This window comes from Haematobia irritans, chromosome 2, assembly GCF_050003625.1.
Source record: "Haematobia irritans isolate KBUSLIRL chromosome 2, ASM5000362v1, whole genome shotgun sequence".
NCBI lineage: Eukaryota > Metazoa > Arthropoda > Insecta > Diptera > Muscidae > Haematobia > Haematobia irritans.
In genome coordinates, this window is record NC_134398.1 from 235,816,105 (window position 1) to 235,832,602 (window position 16,498).

The window sequence follows — 16,498 nt, forward strand, 5'->3', positions numbered from 1 at the left end:
AACGCAACGTGCCACAAGTCATTGAGAACGATGGCAAAAATTCATGAATTGGGCTTCGAATTGCTTCCCCACCCACCGTATTCTCCAGATCTGGCCCCCAGCGACTTTTTCTTGTTCTCAGACCTCAAAAGGGAAAAAATTTGGCTGCAAGGAAGAGGTGATCGCCGAAACTGAGGCCTATTTTGAGGCAAAACCGAAGGAGTACTACCAAAATGGTATCAAAAAATTGGAAGGTCTTTATAATCGTTGTATCGCTCTTGAAGGGAACTATGTTGAATAATAAAAACGAATTTTGAAAAAATGTGTTTTTCTTTGTTAGACCGGGAACTTATCAGCCAACCTGTTAAAATGAGAGATATTAAGCTTTCACATGGTATTGATTGGCAGAGATCAAAGGTCATATTGTATTTGACTCGAACAAAAAACAAAAAAAAACAACGCTCTTTGTAATAAAATATTTATAAAATTTTACAAATAGCAATTCTGATAAGACTCAGAGTCTGAAAATTCCCCAAAAACACACAATAAGTCTGGCAACACTTAACCATTGCTAATCAAATCGGAAATAACTTGCATTGTTTACTCTGTTTTGATACGCCGATGTATGATTAATCCGCAAAAAAAAAAATTTCTTCGTCTTACCTTAGCCTTTCTAATTTGGATTCATCAAAACTTTCAAGTCTCTGATAGAGCACATTCGATTGATTTTTCCTATATTCAATGAAGCTGGAACTTTTCCTAAGGCCATCTACGGATTTCGGAGAATTGCGCCAGTACTTTATCATGCGATGGAATGTCCCACTCTTCGATAAACCTTCCGAATTGGTCTGCTGATAATCCGAATTCGATAAAGTATCATAAGAAGTCATTGTAAATTCCGAATTCCGACAATCCCGACTAAGCGCGGGTCAAACAAAGACTGGTGGCATAGAAGCTTTCCCAGCTGTTCGAAACTGATACCAGTTATGGGAACAACGAATGATTACTGATTGTGAACACAAAACAAAAACAAGTGCTAATCATGCCCCGAAAGCGCAGACAGAACAGAGCCAGTAAGCAAAACCACAACCACACTTCAATCCCATACGATGTTGTTTCATTCTTATTAAGATAAACAGCAAAAGAATGCATCGCGAACGAACCGCCTGAGATGCTGGGGAGAACCCGAACTCACTCGTACATCCATGGAAACGGCTCTTATGCACGTACAGATAGGCCAATAGCAACTATCAATTATATTGCATTTAAAGTGATGCCAACTGTTGACCGATCCCATTCATCGTGTTCACATGCAAATACAAATCTAAACGCTAAATAAAATCGATATGGGATACAGTCAAATGGGAGAGTGAAGTCTTTTTAAAATATCTTTATTACATTAAAAACTAAGTACAACTGCTACTCCATGAATTGGTATCAATTTAAATTGTAAAACTACAAAAATCACTTTTTTCACGAAAAAACAAATACAAAGAAAACATTTGGCACAATGACACGGAACAAAATAGCAGAATATTTGTCAAAATAGCATTTGTCGATCTCCATAACCGTGGTAGTGAGCAGAAACGATTGTAAAAAATGCATGCGAAAAAGATAAATATTGAGGTACAGTGTTGGATTGGTCACAATTAAGTTCTTAAACTATCCAGCAACAAAAACGTAGCCAAAACAGGTAAGGAAAGTCTAAAGTCGGGCTGGGCCACCTATATTATACCCTGCACCACTTTGTAAATCCACATTTTCGATACTATATCAAATCCGTCAAATGTGTTGGGTGCTATATATGTATAAATGTTTTTGTCCCAAATACATACTTTTAAATCTGAATCCATCTGAACAAAATTTATAATCTATAGACTTACAATTTAAGTCGGCCAATGCCCTGGGACGGTACACTATGTTAGTAAAAAATATGGCAAACATTTAATCTGAACCAATTTTGAGGCAACTTCGCAAAAGTGTATTTATGATTTATCGGTCGATAGATATGTATTAGAAATAAAGGAAAATTTGAGTGACTTTTATAAGTTTTCGACTTAGCAGTATCGATTTTATAAGGAAAATGTGGGTATTATGGTCATTTTTGCCCAAATCGGAAAAGCATATGTATGGAAGCTATATAGAAATCTGAACCGATTTCAACTAAATTTGACATGCATACTTAGTATTTTAATTCTACTCCCTGTGCAAAATTTCACGTAAATCGGACTACAATTTTGAACTCTGTGGTCATATGACGGAAAATAGGGCGAAAGATATATACGGGAGCTATATCTAAATCTGAACCGATTTCAACCGGATTAGAACACTTGACTACACTACTAATTGTACTCCTAGTGCAAAATTTCAACCAAATTGGGTTAAAACTCTGGCTTCTGGGGCCATATAAGTCCATATCGGACGAAAGATATATATGTGAGCTATATCTAAATCTGAACCGATTTCAATCAAATTTTGCACACTTGACTTACGACCAAGTGTTATGTTTGTGCAAAGTTTCAAGCAAATCAGTGCATATCGGGCGAAAGGTATATATGGGAGCTATATCTAAATCTGAATCGATTTCTTCCGAAATCAATAGGGTTCTATTCTGACCCAAAACACGAAAGTTTTGCAAATTTAAAGGTGATTGGACTTAAACTGCGACCTAGACTTTGATCACAAAAATGTGTTCACAGACAGACGTCTCCTTGTGGGTGTTGCAAACATATGCACTAACTTATAAGTACCCTGTTCCACAGTGTTGCGCAGGGTATAAAAAGCAATGCTTTCGCATTAGTCCTTTCGATGTGATTCTGTTTCAGTATTTCGGTTTTAATAAAAACAAATATATGCGGCCCTAAGTGCGGCCAGGCCGAATCTTATTTACCCTCCACCATGGATTGCGTATAAACTTCTACTACCCTGCCAGCATTTCAAAGTTCCATTTCAACCTCATCGTTACCACAGACTCGTAAATGTCACTTCAACCATCATGAAAAGGTACATCAAAAAGTACATGCAAGTAATTTGCCATCCCTACTGTTAAAAAAGCCATTTTTTTTTGTGAAACGCCAAGCGCAACCAGCTTGTTATATTTTAATTAAATAAAAACGAAAATAAAGTTCTGAAAACATAGATTATACGCTTAAAATTGGCAAATGGAATAAAGTGATTGTTTTTCAGATATTTTACAGACACGCTGCCTCCATGGAATAAAAACACTGGTTGATAGACGCAGCAACATGTAACTCGCTACTTGTAACTCAACATCATCATTAATGCCAAAAATTATGTTAAATGTAATGTGATAGTGATATAAATGTTATATTTTTAAGAATTTGTAAATGTTTAATCAAATTAATAAATATCTAAACAAACGTGTTTTACTCGACCACAATGATTCTTTTACAACTATCTTAAAATGCACTTTTTCTGATTGTTTGGAGGGTCCCTTATTGGCGTCGTTCTAAATTGATCTATAAAGGCACCTAATAATTGCACTCATGCGAAACATTTTTGTAGTAACTTGGCGTGGTACAACTTCTCAATAGTGACGGCGCTTTTCCGACGAGTTTTTGATGTCGTATATGATTGTTTTCGACGTAGTGGGGATTCTCAAAAGAGTCCCCAAATTCAAAAAATGTTGGCAGGGTAAAGACTGTCCTCCACAATCGAATTACTTGGGTTGTGGCAATATTTACCGATGGCAAGGATTCTTAAAACTTCTTAACATCGTCTTCTAAATTGTAAGTTAGTCCATACGTGGTATATATTAGACAAAAAAGGCAGATTAAATACTTATATAATTCAGTTCTTGACCGATATATACAGCAAAGTCTACAAATAATTACGAACCGATATGAACTTTTGCGCGGTAATTAGAGATCCGGAATCGAAATCGCTTTATATGGGGGATATATACAATTATGAACCCACCCCCAAATCTGGGGGTCGGTTTATATGGAGGCTATATAATTATGGATCTGGGGATCGGTTTATGTGGTGGCTCTATATATATATGAGGACCGATACGGAGCAATTTTTGCATTATTGTATGAGCTGTCATGATGCGGAGGAAAAGGAATCAATTAAACACCTCTTGTGTGAGTGGCCTGCATTTTGTGTAAGGCGTAAGCAAATTTTAAGGGAATATAGCTTTAGATTACTAGCGGACCTGGAAAACGTTAACGTAAGCAGTCTGCTAATGTTTTTGGAACAATCTAGTTGGTTCAACAGAAGAAAATAATCGAGAAGGTTCAGCGGTTAAAACTAGAAGTGCCCATATGTAATGGGTACTTTTAGTTAATGTGGTATCACAATGGACTGAATAGTCTAAGTGAGCCTGAAACTTAATCGGGCTGCCACTTTAACCTAACCTAACCTAACCTAACCTTGCATTGTTGTTAGAGACCGGACCTCGTACCAAATGTCAACCGGATCGGATGAATTTAACAACTACTTGTGCCAAGTTTCAAGTCGATAGCTTATTTCGTTCGGAAGTTAGCGTGGTTTCAACAGAAGGACGGTCGGACGTGGCTAGATCGACTCAGAATTTATCCACGACCCAATATTTCGGTGTGTTACACGGGCTAAAAACACTGTTTTTCATATGTTTGGGTGTAAAAATTATATGTTTGGAACTAAAATTTTTAACACAATATTTTTAAGTGCAAGCATATAATGTTCATAAACTAGCATAACATGTTTGGGACATATATGTTAATACGTTAGAACATATTATGTTTGGGACATAAAGTGTTTGTAAATATAATATGCTTAGATGCAAACATATATTAATTTAGAAATAGTCTATAAAAATGTATGTGTTTGGAAAGAGAGACCTAGAGAGTATGCTGCAAGTAAAATAATGGAAGTAACCAATTGGCGCCTTACAAATATAACCACACAAAGAAAATTTCATTAAATTTTTTTCTACCAGTGTATACCCTAAGGTGAAACAAAATATGTTTGAACAATAACAATAAACAATATTTTGTTTGGACCAAACGTACAAACGGAATGACAAAATTAATAAAAAAATAAATAAGGAAAAAAAACTTGAAAAAAAAAATATTTTTTATTTAATCTTCCAAGTTGTATCTGTTCATAGAAACGTTTTTTGTCGCAAATCACACGTCTACCGAGAAATGTATCGGCACACTTTTCACATATATTTTGGAAATGGCCATTATATACTTATCCTTACTGTGTTTTATACAGAGTAAAAAATTGAATTTTAGCTGCCTAAAAACGGATTTATATATACCACCTCAAGAGAAATTATTTGGAAGTGAAAATTATGTTCATCTCTAGAAAAAAATATCCATTAAAAGTAATGACTCAGGAATAATTTCCAATTTGTTTGCTGGGGATATAAAGATCCATACATCAATTTTGAAATTTAAGAGTCAATATCATTCATTAAAGTGTAGTTTTCCTGGACAGAATATTGTCGTCAGTGTGATGTTACTACACCCTCAAAAAAATCGCTTCTCTAACATATGTTCCAAATATATTTTGCAGGAAGCACATATATTATTGGGTATTGCCGAAACATTATTATGTTTGTTTTATGTGAACATATTATATGTTTGGAAGTATTTTGAGCCCAACAATATTATATGCTTGGAAGAATTTTCTCCTCAAGAAGATTGTGCTCATTCCCTCACATAATTTTCACTTCCACGAATTTTTTTAGTTCTTGGCACCTTTTTCTGTAATATAAATAATGCTGAAGAAATTATTAAATTTTATAATTTTTTTTAAATTTTACCTTTCGGCTGGACGGAGAATCGAACCGAGGACCATACAATTTGTAAGCCAACACACTATCCTCTGGGCTACGTAGCTATTAACATATAGTCACCAATAGACAATTATCGTGATAACTTACTTTTATATAGCATAGTTTGCAGCGCCCACGAGCCTTGCATGCAAAGGGTCCTGGGTTCAATCCCTATCTTTGTATTTATATTTATATATTATTAAATTAAATTTTTACAATGAAACTTCGAAATGTGTGTTATTAAAGATTTACAGTCAGAAATGTGCTTGATATAAACGAATGGACTCATATTCCTGTAAACCGACATTCCGATAGACTGGTAGACTGAGTAAACCTTTAAAAACAACGGGACATTTTACCTTATATAACCCACGTTGGCAATTGCATAATTTTAAAATTTCATAATTATTGCAAGGATGTTTTTATGAAATAAGAAAATTCCAACCTTGTTTAAGATAGTTACATTAATTTCAAATTTATACCTTATACACATTAGGCTTGAAATATATTCAATTTGGGGTTTAAAGCCTTTATTTATAGGGCATATGACAACTGAAATCTAGTTAAAGTGGATTTTGGAAGTGTAATGTGAATGTCGTATAACATGGTTGTGTTTCCCTTTTGGGAATATTGACTGAACATGTGCATTTATTGACCCCGTATAACTATGGTGAAATCGAAATAAGTTTCTTTCCTTTCCAAACAATTTTTTTAGTATTCCGAAACAGTTTTTTTATATCCGAAAACTATACCGCAAGAGACTGCCAAAATGTTTTGTATTACAAAATTTTAGTATGATTTATGGCTCATGTAAGAGAACAACATAATATATATTGTTAGATGTGCACAGAGCGCCTTATAACCGTAGATTTAGGTTATTTCTAATTTATGTCTAAATGTATTCCACATCCAAGCAGGTGTCCCTTTGACCGGGATCCCGGGAAATTTGAAAAAAAAATTCCCGCTTTCCCGGGAATCAAAAAGTCCGGGAAAAAGAAAACCCTAATCACAACATATATATGTATACTCAAAATTTGTACATTTATATATGTTTACATTCACACATATTATTGTTATGAAACATTCTTGTCCTAAACATAATATATTCTAACATATTAACATATGTGTCCCAAACATTTAATGCTAGCTGAGGAACATTACATTTTTGCACTTAAATATATTGTGTTTAAAATTGTGCCCGAAACACATTTTGTTATATCGGAACATATGAAAAACATATTTTTCTAACAGTGTAGGTGAATGTGGGAGAGTATGAACTTTTCTTTCGAGAATGACCGAGAACTGTTACGTTAAATGTCGTACGTGAATGGAAATTTTCTTCCATCAGTGTGAGTGGAATACACATCTCATACTCCCATCCATTATCAGTGCACAACATTGTCAACGCTACATTAGCATCACTATTGTGCATCGAAATAAATTTCGATTTATTTATTCTCTTGCTTCGCTATCAGCAAAGTAATGAATTCCGTCAATGTTTGACACCCATTGCTGTTATTCATCTCGTAATTCTTTTAGTCTGCAGTTAACTCTCAACAATCCCAAACACAATGCGGATCTCATATAAATGAATTTCGAATTTGTAAGATGCTGTTAATGAAGTATAAATCAATGAAAATTTCTACATCCAATTTAAAGTTTTCCACAGTTTTACTAAACTCGAATTTCTTACAAAATAGTTGATAATTTTCGAAAACGAGTAAATTTTACATAAATATTAATTTTAACATGGAATGCCGCTACTTCAGTTCAATATTATTTATTTATATAAAATGTCAAAAATGAACATACATTTTCTTTCATTGTATGTTCACTTTCTTGGATGTAAAGCATTAGATAAAAAATGTTCACCTGTTGTGTGTCTGCTCTCAATTTCATTCGAATTCATTAAAGGAAACTGCTTTTAGCGAACATAGGGATTCCACCTCGGGAAAATTCATTACCTGCGATAATGTGGATAATTTTAAAAGGTAAAGTTATACGCGATTAAGTTGCAAGTGTTCCATCCAATTTTTAACAAAATGTTATACAAATAGAATTGTCTTCATGAATATATTTGCCTTTTTGTGTTTGTGATTTTGTTAAAATCCGAACATATTACCCGCCAACTTTCAAAATTTTCCTACGGCTATTATTTGCTTGGTATTTGTTTTTGGATCCACTATGGTAGAATAATACGTTTACCTTGTTGACGTTTGTAATGAAAATTAGTGGTCCAAATTTCAGCGACGGGTCTCAGGTTTCGGATCACGGACGGTAATGTACAAAATAGATTCAGTGATGCAGATGTCAGTGCTGTGTTTACTTGTTCTTTGTATAAAGTAACCAACTTTATTATTCGGTAAATTCGGTTTTTTGACGAGCTGATAGCGATGTATAGATAGCGCTCGATTTTAACAAATGTGGTCAAGTTAATGCCACATATTACGCCATATTATTCCGATCTGACACAAGATATTTAATTAATATCTCTCAAAAATCTCAAATATCGGCAATAAAATAGTGTCAATAAAATATATTCCCAGGACATTTTCTTCACTCGGCATAGAATATTATTTAGTTTTCTGTTGAGCCATCCCTAACCAAAGAAATGATATACTGTTCATGGCCATAAGCTGCCAAGTACCTGTTTTATTTTACCCCGGTGTCCTGTTTCCGCAATGATAGATTGCTCAAACATAATTGCCAATGGGAGACATGTAAACACGTCATGATGGCATTTGACAAATTCGTCACACACCTATTTAAACAAACGGCTGACTTACATAGGTGATTTCTTCGACGAAAAAATGGAAGGTTCCTGGCAAGTGAATTTATTACCACATTGCTGTAAATATCGGTGCTTTAAGGTCGTTCCTTTGGTTTGTGATGACATTCCTCATTCCAAAAGGTGGCTATTATACTCTCGATATATTTCTTTACTTTTGTAACTGACATCCAAATGTATGGCTAAATGTTGGTTTTGAGACTGGAGCAATTTGAATACATATTTTTGGAAAACGTTTGATGATCGCCAAACATATTTTGAAGTTAGTGGTGAAATACGTATGAAATATACATCTTTGAATAAAATAATCCGAGTGCTAATAATATCACATGGTTAGAGAAAATTCGCGAGTGTGGAATATGGCGAGCCTGGTTAAAAAAGATATTATAGTGAACCTGTTTAAAAAAGTGGACACGACTATAAAAGTGAGCGAAATTGAAATCATAAGATTGAGTGACCGGAAACTCACAAATCTTGTATGGGTTACACTCACGCTTGACATTTGAGATTTGACCATGATCCAGCATCATCAAGCGATTGAGTTCGAGTGTGTCTCACGACCCAACACACTTTTCTTAGTCACGACAAATCAACTGAAGGATTAAAATATGACCGATTAATAGCATCGATGCTAAAACAAAACTGAAAGCTGATTATAAAATGGTCAAAAGTCCAACATCTGTTTTAATGACAAAAACCTAAAACTGCTGACGTATCCTACGATTAGAATGTTTCCTAAAGAATTGTCTCCTTCGTATCATCAACGAAGGCAACAAAGTGGTGGCTAATAACATCTTTACTCTTTCTTCTTTCCGAAATGCTCTTATCGCCCATACGGTGCTAGCCAAATGGAAAAGTCAAAGTCTTCATTGACACCATGTGATTGACCTATTTCTGGCCATGCTGTGAATGGTCAAATGGGCTACATTGCGCTACAGGAGCACTACGCCAGATGTTTCATTTAGTTGTGAGAAATGATTTGTTGGCTTCAAATGAGCATCCCCCTGATTCTCATGCAGATGTGATCGTGATTGCGATGAAGATTTGGGTCGATGATAGCTAGAAGGATGTGTGGTTGGTTTGCTCGTCAATTAATTTTACCTTTATGTGCCACGTGCCGTATGTTCATGACATATAAATAAGACATTAGGGCATAATCTTTTTCTATTGTAATAAGTGAAAGTAGGATAAATCTTTAAAAATATTAACAAAATATAACATTGGTGTTAATTTAGAAGAAATTACTGAAGTTACATTTAAATTAAATGCCATTCCCTCTGCAAATGAACTCGTTAGTAATGAGGAATATAAGCTAATTTACATTGAGTTAGCTGTACTCAACAAAACTAAACTCAAAGTCCCGTTAAATGAAATTAATAATAAAATACATTAAAAATATATGCATTGAGTAACTACAGGTTTCCCCATTACGGTTGTAATTAAGGGACTAATAATTGCCAACGTGTTTCTATTCTGTTGCTAACGTCTACTGTTCTATATACGATTCCAAAATATGCTCTACTGTTCTATATACGATTCCAAAATCTGCTTACAATAAACAAAGTTGATTGAAATTAGATTAAGGGATTGTAACTGTATGGAAAAGACTTACCGTGGAGGAAGCGATGGTTCCGTTTGCACACAAAAAATTTTTTTCTGATTCAATAGCGAAATTAATTGATCCAATTAATTGAAATGTCTACAATCACGAAAATGATAGTATGAATCACAGTTTTAATTGGGCATAAAAAATATTTGATTAAAAAATTAATTGATTTGATTTGAAAATTTCAATTAATTCAATTAAAAATGTTGATTGATGTTGATTGCAAAACTCAATTTATTTCTTGAATTAAAAACGTGACTATTTTCAATTATTTTCTTATCTGACTTTGCGTTTTTAGTTTGATTAAAAAATTGATTGCTTTAAATAAATTTTTCCATCACTTTTTTAAGTGACTTGGTTTGATTAAAAAGTTAATTGTATCTATTAATTTTTCAATTAAAAATGTAAACGTTTTTAATCATTGACTTAATTAATTTAATGTTTCTATCTTGATTAAAAAGTTAATTGTATCAATTAATTTATTAATTGAAAAATTTCAACTTCAATCAATTTTTTAATTGGAAATATTTGTTTCTGTGGGGAATAGAAATGTTATATACTTTAGGAGTATTCATAAAATACCCTATATAAATCTGTCGCCCGGCATTTTGCTCATATCTGGTATTTTCTTATGAAATCAATTCCTACAACTCGAATATAATTTTAATTATATATAGATCCAATTTAGTTTGATAAAGTGAACACACACATCTTGTATGTGTGTGCGTGTGTATTTATGGGGAATATTGAGATGTTCTTCAACATATATGGTAGGAATTTAAATAAAACTAAAACAATACCATGGTAGCACAAGATCATTTTAAATTAAAGAAGTGTCAACTATTACTTCCCTATTGACGTCAAACTCATCCATATTAGTAAGTAAATAAAAGTACCTAACTAAAGTACTGTTGGCAGCTGCTTTCAATTCCATTGTCATCTTTCTACATTTAAAAGGACGCTTGCGCACACAATATAGCCAGGACATGCATTGTCAACAGCACCCAAATAGAAAACAAAGTGAACTAATCCCGTGGTCACGCAATAAAATTGTTATGTCTTTCTATTGTTGTTATATGGAAGAGTCCCTCTTTTTTAAATCCATAATTGATGGTCACCTTAGTCTACACATCAGTCATTGGCAGGATACGGAAGTTATGCTTAACGCCATTAAGCGCCACTCAGAGTCCTTGTTAATGCACATGGCCAGTAAACTGTGGAGATGTACCTTACGTCTATGATCCCAAAAAGGGGCGTGAAAGCACTTTAGCCACGTGATACTTTTCTGAAGTCGTTAATTTTTTCACTAACATTTTTTATTGTCTTGTGCTAAATTGTTAAACAGTGAATTGAAATGAACTGGAAATATTTAATTTAAATTAGAGTTCGGTTTGGGGCCACTCCTGTTAAATGTTAACATATCTCTTTTTGTGGAATATACTTTACCGAGCCCAATTTTTTTTATTGCTAATTTGAATCGTTAGTACGTGTATAGAGGAGTTGAGTGAGACAATTCGATACATTAATGACATTTTATCTTAAAAATGGTACTAACTGCTGTTTTTAAAAAAATCGGTCTCAATTCCACAAACCGATGATATTTTTTTCCAATACCCTGGTGTTTTATTTTGTCCCAATTGCATTGGCATTTTTTATTTTGTGACTATAACATTGTTGTTAATGTCTTACGTATATAATTTCTCCAATGCAGAAATAATATTTTAATTACTACGTGAACTAATGAGTTCAATAAAATTCGTTTTTGGCCACATTGCAAAAGTTTGGGATGCACACATATCTGCATCCATCTATATCTGACACAAAAACAAATGTTTAGAAATAGGTTAATGTTTTGCAAAACAGCTCCATCATCAAAACAAAATCTTTGGAAATATATGAAGCAAACTTCCCCTTAACCAAAATATCCAATTTGCAATGAAGGATAAAAACAATGACGATTGATAGAAGTCTGAATGGCGCCACTTATTTATCAGTCATCAAGGACGATTCCCTAAACAACCCCCACCACTACAATGGACGATGTGGGGGACTCGCGATAGAGGGTGATATGTTGAACAATGTTTTCGAATTGGAAGATGAGAGATAATGGATGTCTCTATAGATAAATTCATCTCAATTGTAAAGATATTTCCGATTGAGACAGGAATATTAAACCAAGTTCCATGTGACTAACTGACATGACTCAGTTTTTATTGGAATTTCAGGATTTTGTAGTTGCAAAATACAAAATTGAATAAAATTCGGTTTTTAGGGGTTTTAACGAAATTATATTTTATGTATCTGATAAGAACAAAGCAAAAATAATGAATGGCGAATTGTATATGAAAATCTTTGTTTAACAAACTTTCAATTCAAATCTATAATGTGTCCTGCAGCCACGATTGTCACTCCGTCCAAAATAATCTACCAAAATTTTACCAAATTTAAAAAATTGTTGATACATTTTTATGGTTAGTATGAAAGTATTTGTTATTCTTTTATTTTAGAATTTTATTTCAGTAGTTGTAATATTATGATATCTCCTATTGGCGTCAATTTTTTTTGGTGTATAAACATCGCTAGAATTGTAAATGTATCGAATCTTAAAAATTTGAAGAAATTTTTGAAAGATATTCTATTTATAGAAAATGTTGTCAAAGTGTTATTTCTATAAATTTTTTTTATCAAAATTTTGTTTCTATTGAAAATTTTCTTAAAAGTTTATTTCATTCAAAAATTTTCTCAAAATTTTATTTTTTAGAAATTTTTCACAAAATTTTTGTTTCCTTAGAAAATTTTACCATTTTTGAACCATTTGAGAATTCTATCAACTATGGCAACCGTGCCTGCAAAACCTTCAGTACTCCCCTCCTTAAAATTAAATGTTGCTGTTTTCTTTTATCAGGTGGCAAAAAATGTTGATTGTTAAGGGCGAAATATTGTCACTTACTACTGTTACCTACTTTTATATCACACAGTGAGTGCAACCCGATTCTACATTAAGCTCAATGGCAAATGTCCTGCTATTTACAGCCGGGTCGAAACAATGTGTTGCACTACTTGCGAAACCACTTGGAGAAGCTATTGAAACACTCAGAAATTACCTTCTGTATTCAAATCGGGTTAAGCTCACCATTACAACAATGCGGCAATGCTCACCAATATCCTTTATATCGAATGTGACACTATTACATGCAGTTCTAGACATCAAATGGTAATACAATTGGTTACATTCCCATGACAATGTCTATTGTTGCCATTCTACTTTAAGGGGAAACGCTCCAGTATTCACGAAAAGACGTAACACTTTTTACAAAGAAGTTGATTTATTGGAAAAAAAAGCCATTCGATACATTCCACCCCAAGTTGTTGCCAGGCGATTATGTCACAATGTCGCAATGTTTCTATTGAAGATTTGTCAAAGGCGCTATGGTTTTCTCAACCTTTCTTAAATGATTGTCTTTGTTTTGAACATAAGAGCGGAGATTCCCAATGGTAGGGCTGTTTTGTCTGGCCTTTCTAAAGCCATTTGCTCCTTTCAACAAAGAATTGCTGAGCAGGAGATTGAATGACAACTAGAAAAATGAAGAAAGATTAACAAAAGAAAAATACACTCAGAGATGCAATTTGAAACCAATTTAGACCCTGCCCCAATAGAGCGGAGATATGCACTACAAAAAGAGGATGTCGTAATTGCGACTGTCCATGGACCAATATTCCCTGTGATTCAAAAAAAAGAAAAAAATCCATTTAAAGTTTGACATTTACAATTTAATGGGCTCATTAGCAGTTACTCCCAGATTCCAGAAATGATGAGTGAGCAAAAAGGAAACTCACCCCATATTACGGAAGGAAGAAACGTCTGTCCCATATGCAAATCTCGGTGCAACGAGAGAAATGTGTTTTTGCAAACATTTGCATATGTTTATTGGCGAGGGGTGGATCCGTGCAAATATTTACGAGTTTTTCCTCAATTTCCCTATTGTTAGCATCAATGGGATGGTACGGGATGACATTTGCGCCAACATAAATTTAATATTGACAGAGTCCATTAACACCGATTCCTTCACATAACGCCAGCCAACCTTTGGGCCCAAAAGTGGGCATGAAAAATTGCATTTTTTATGGTTTCAAGGACGAGAATAGCACATTTGCATATTTAATTATGCCAACGTTCAAGAACGAGAACTAATTGCAAAAAAATTTTCCTGCAAAATAGGCCAAATATACTACTGCAATGTAGTTAGGGACAATGGACGAATCACTCTCTGCCTATGCACGTGCAATTTATTTTTTTTGTGCGAAATCATAAATTTTCGATTAGTTTTTGTGGTGGCAGCATTCGTGCGTTCTTCTCATGCAATGGGGAGAAATGATTTTCGACGTGAAATAATTATTTTTAAATGAATAGGCTCTAAAAGAATATTATTCTTTTTTTAGCAATGCTAAATTTTAATTAATGACACGCTTTACATAAACTTCCCACTCATGGAGTGTAATAAGGAGGGTCGATAGTTTAAGAAAATGTTTTTTTATGTTCATTTCTGAAACTAACAAATTGATACGTATACTAAACTATGAGTTAAAACCAATCCTGAATGTTACATACAAGTGCACGAACGTATTACTCCAACTAAAACTAATATATTTTTATGTTAGCCTGATAACAATGGGACTGGTTCTTCGTCCAAATTAATTACTTTACATATTATTACAATTCTAATACGAGCTTATTGGACATGCAAAATTAAGGAATTGATTGATTATGAAGTCATTGAAAAGAAAACGTTAGATACCAATCCACAAGCCTGACTGGACATATATTTCTTTGTAGGCTAATGCAAGTTGCCATAGCCTTTAGATCTGGCGAAATGATTTTATCTGCGTCTTATATTTGCTTCATAGTCAATCAATTCCTCAATCTTTCATGTCCAATAAGCTCGTATTAGAATTGTAATAATATGTAAAGAACTAATATATTTGAAATTTTGAGGATCGAATAATGCTAAAGTTAGCTGCGAAAATGCTAAAATATTTTGATTCAAGAATCATTGGTCATTTATGCGAACTAATGATACATTTTCCTTTAACATCACCCAAATGCCTTGTGCTAATATCTCGAATGCACAATGGATTAAATTAATTCTCGTAAAGAGCAAATGCCAAACAAATATGTAACTTCAAGTTGGCCATTGGCAGAGTACCGGAGGAACAAAGAATAAAACTGTCCATAGCACAAACACCCTCATGTGACATGTGACCATTGCAAACAAAGCCTCATTCGTGGGCTGGGTACTGCACTTGTTGCGATTAACATTTTTTGTGGCGCAATTCATTCGGGTGGGTGCACCATGTCATAATGCCGTCATGCCACGCTATAAAATCACGCTTGTTCCATTACCTTTGTTGTTTAGCGCGCTGCAAGACGCAACGAAAACCACATTTGGAGCACCATTGGATTGATGGTGTTAGCAATGGCGGTGGCGGTTTCAAGTCAGTGTCATTCCTTTAAAAGTAATTAATTAATCTTAATATTGTCAATAAGACCTGGTACAGCAGGTCGGTATTTGCTATGAGGGGAAGTAGAAGTAATTTTCATGTACTGAGATCTGATACACCAAAGAAGCAATGACAAACACCGGTCTGAGATTACAAATAAATGTGTACTCGCAACAACCACTCACAAGCTAATGTCTACCAATGTTGGTATCAACTTTCATCAAAGATAAATTTTCGAAGAAATTAACACCCAAGACTTGTATTTAATAATTAAATTAGGTTTGGTTAGGAATAGTGGCAGACCGATATTTCAGACTCATTTAGACTACTCAATCCATTGCGCTGCCACAGTGGTGAACTCCTCTCTTATCACTGAGTGCTGCCCGATTGTATGTTAAACTCAATGACAAGCGACCGAGTCCGAACGGCATTCCACATGGCAGTGAAACCACTTAGAGAAGCTTAGAAACACTCCGAAATGCCACAACTTTACTGAGATGACCCTGTGTATGCATAGCTCCCAAATTTAAATTACAAACTTGATAATGGTTGTCATTGAAATAAAATAGATTAGATTTGAAGCATGTTAGACCAATATTATATCGACAATCTGCTAACTCTATTTAGGTCCACAACAGTGCAAGGTCCAGTGTCACAAGGTTGCGGGTTTAGGCTTTTTTTCATGTTTTGGTGGATTCTCTATCAACAATTCTGACATGAATTTGGAGAAAAAAGGATGTTGGAGGCCAACTTAAGTTCCACAATATAAGGAATCATGCATTAGCATTATTTTCGCTACCCTCTTTAAATGCTCTTTTTGAAAGGGCATTTTCAACGT

General features: G+C 34.0%; 1 protein-coding gene across 1 annotated transcript in view; it reads right to left on the reverse strand.

Moving 5' to 3' along the window:
- RapGAP1 (Rap GTPase activating protein 1) overlaps positions 1–933 on the reverse strand; it is a 93,675-nt gene extending 92,742 nt beyond the window's left edge. The window contains exon 1 of the mRNA XM_075297993.1: positions 643–933. Coding sequence (XP_075154108.1) covers positions 643–869 — 227 coding nt within the window. The 5' untranslated portion in view covers positions 870–933. The remainder of the gene's footprint in view (positions 1–642) is intronic.
- Positions 934–16,498: the final 15,565 nt, after the last annotated feature.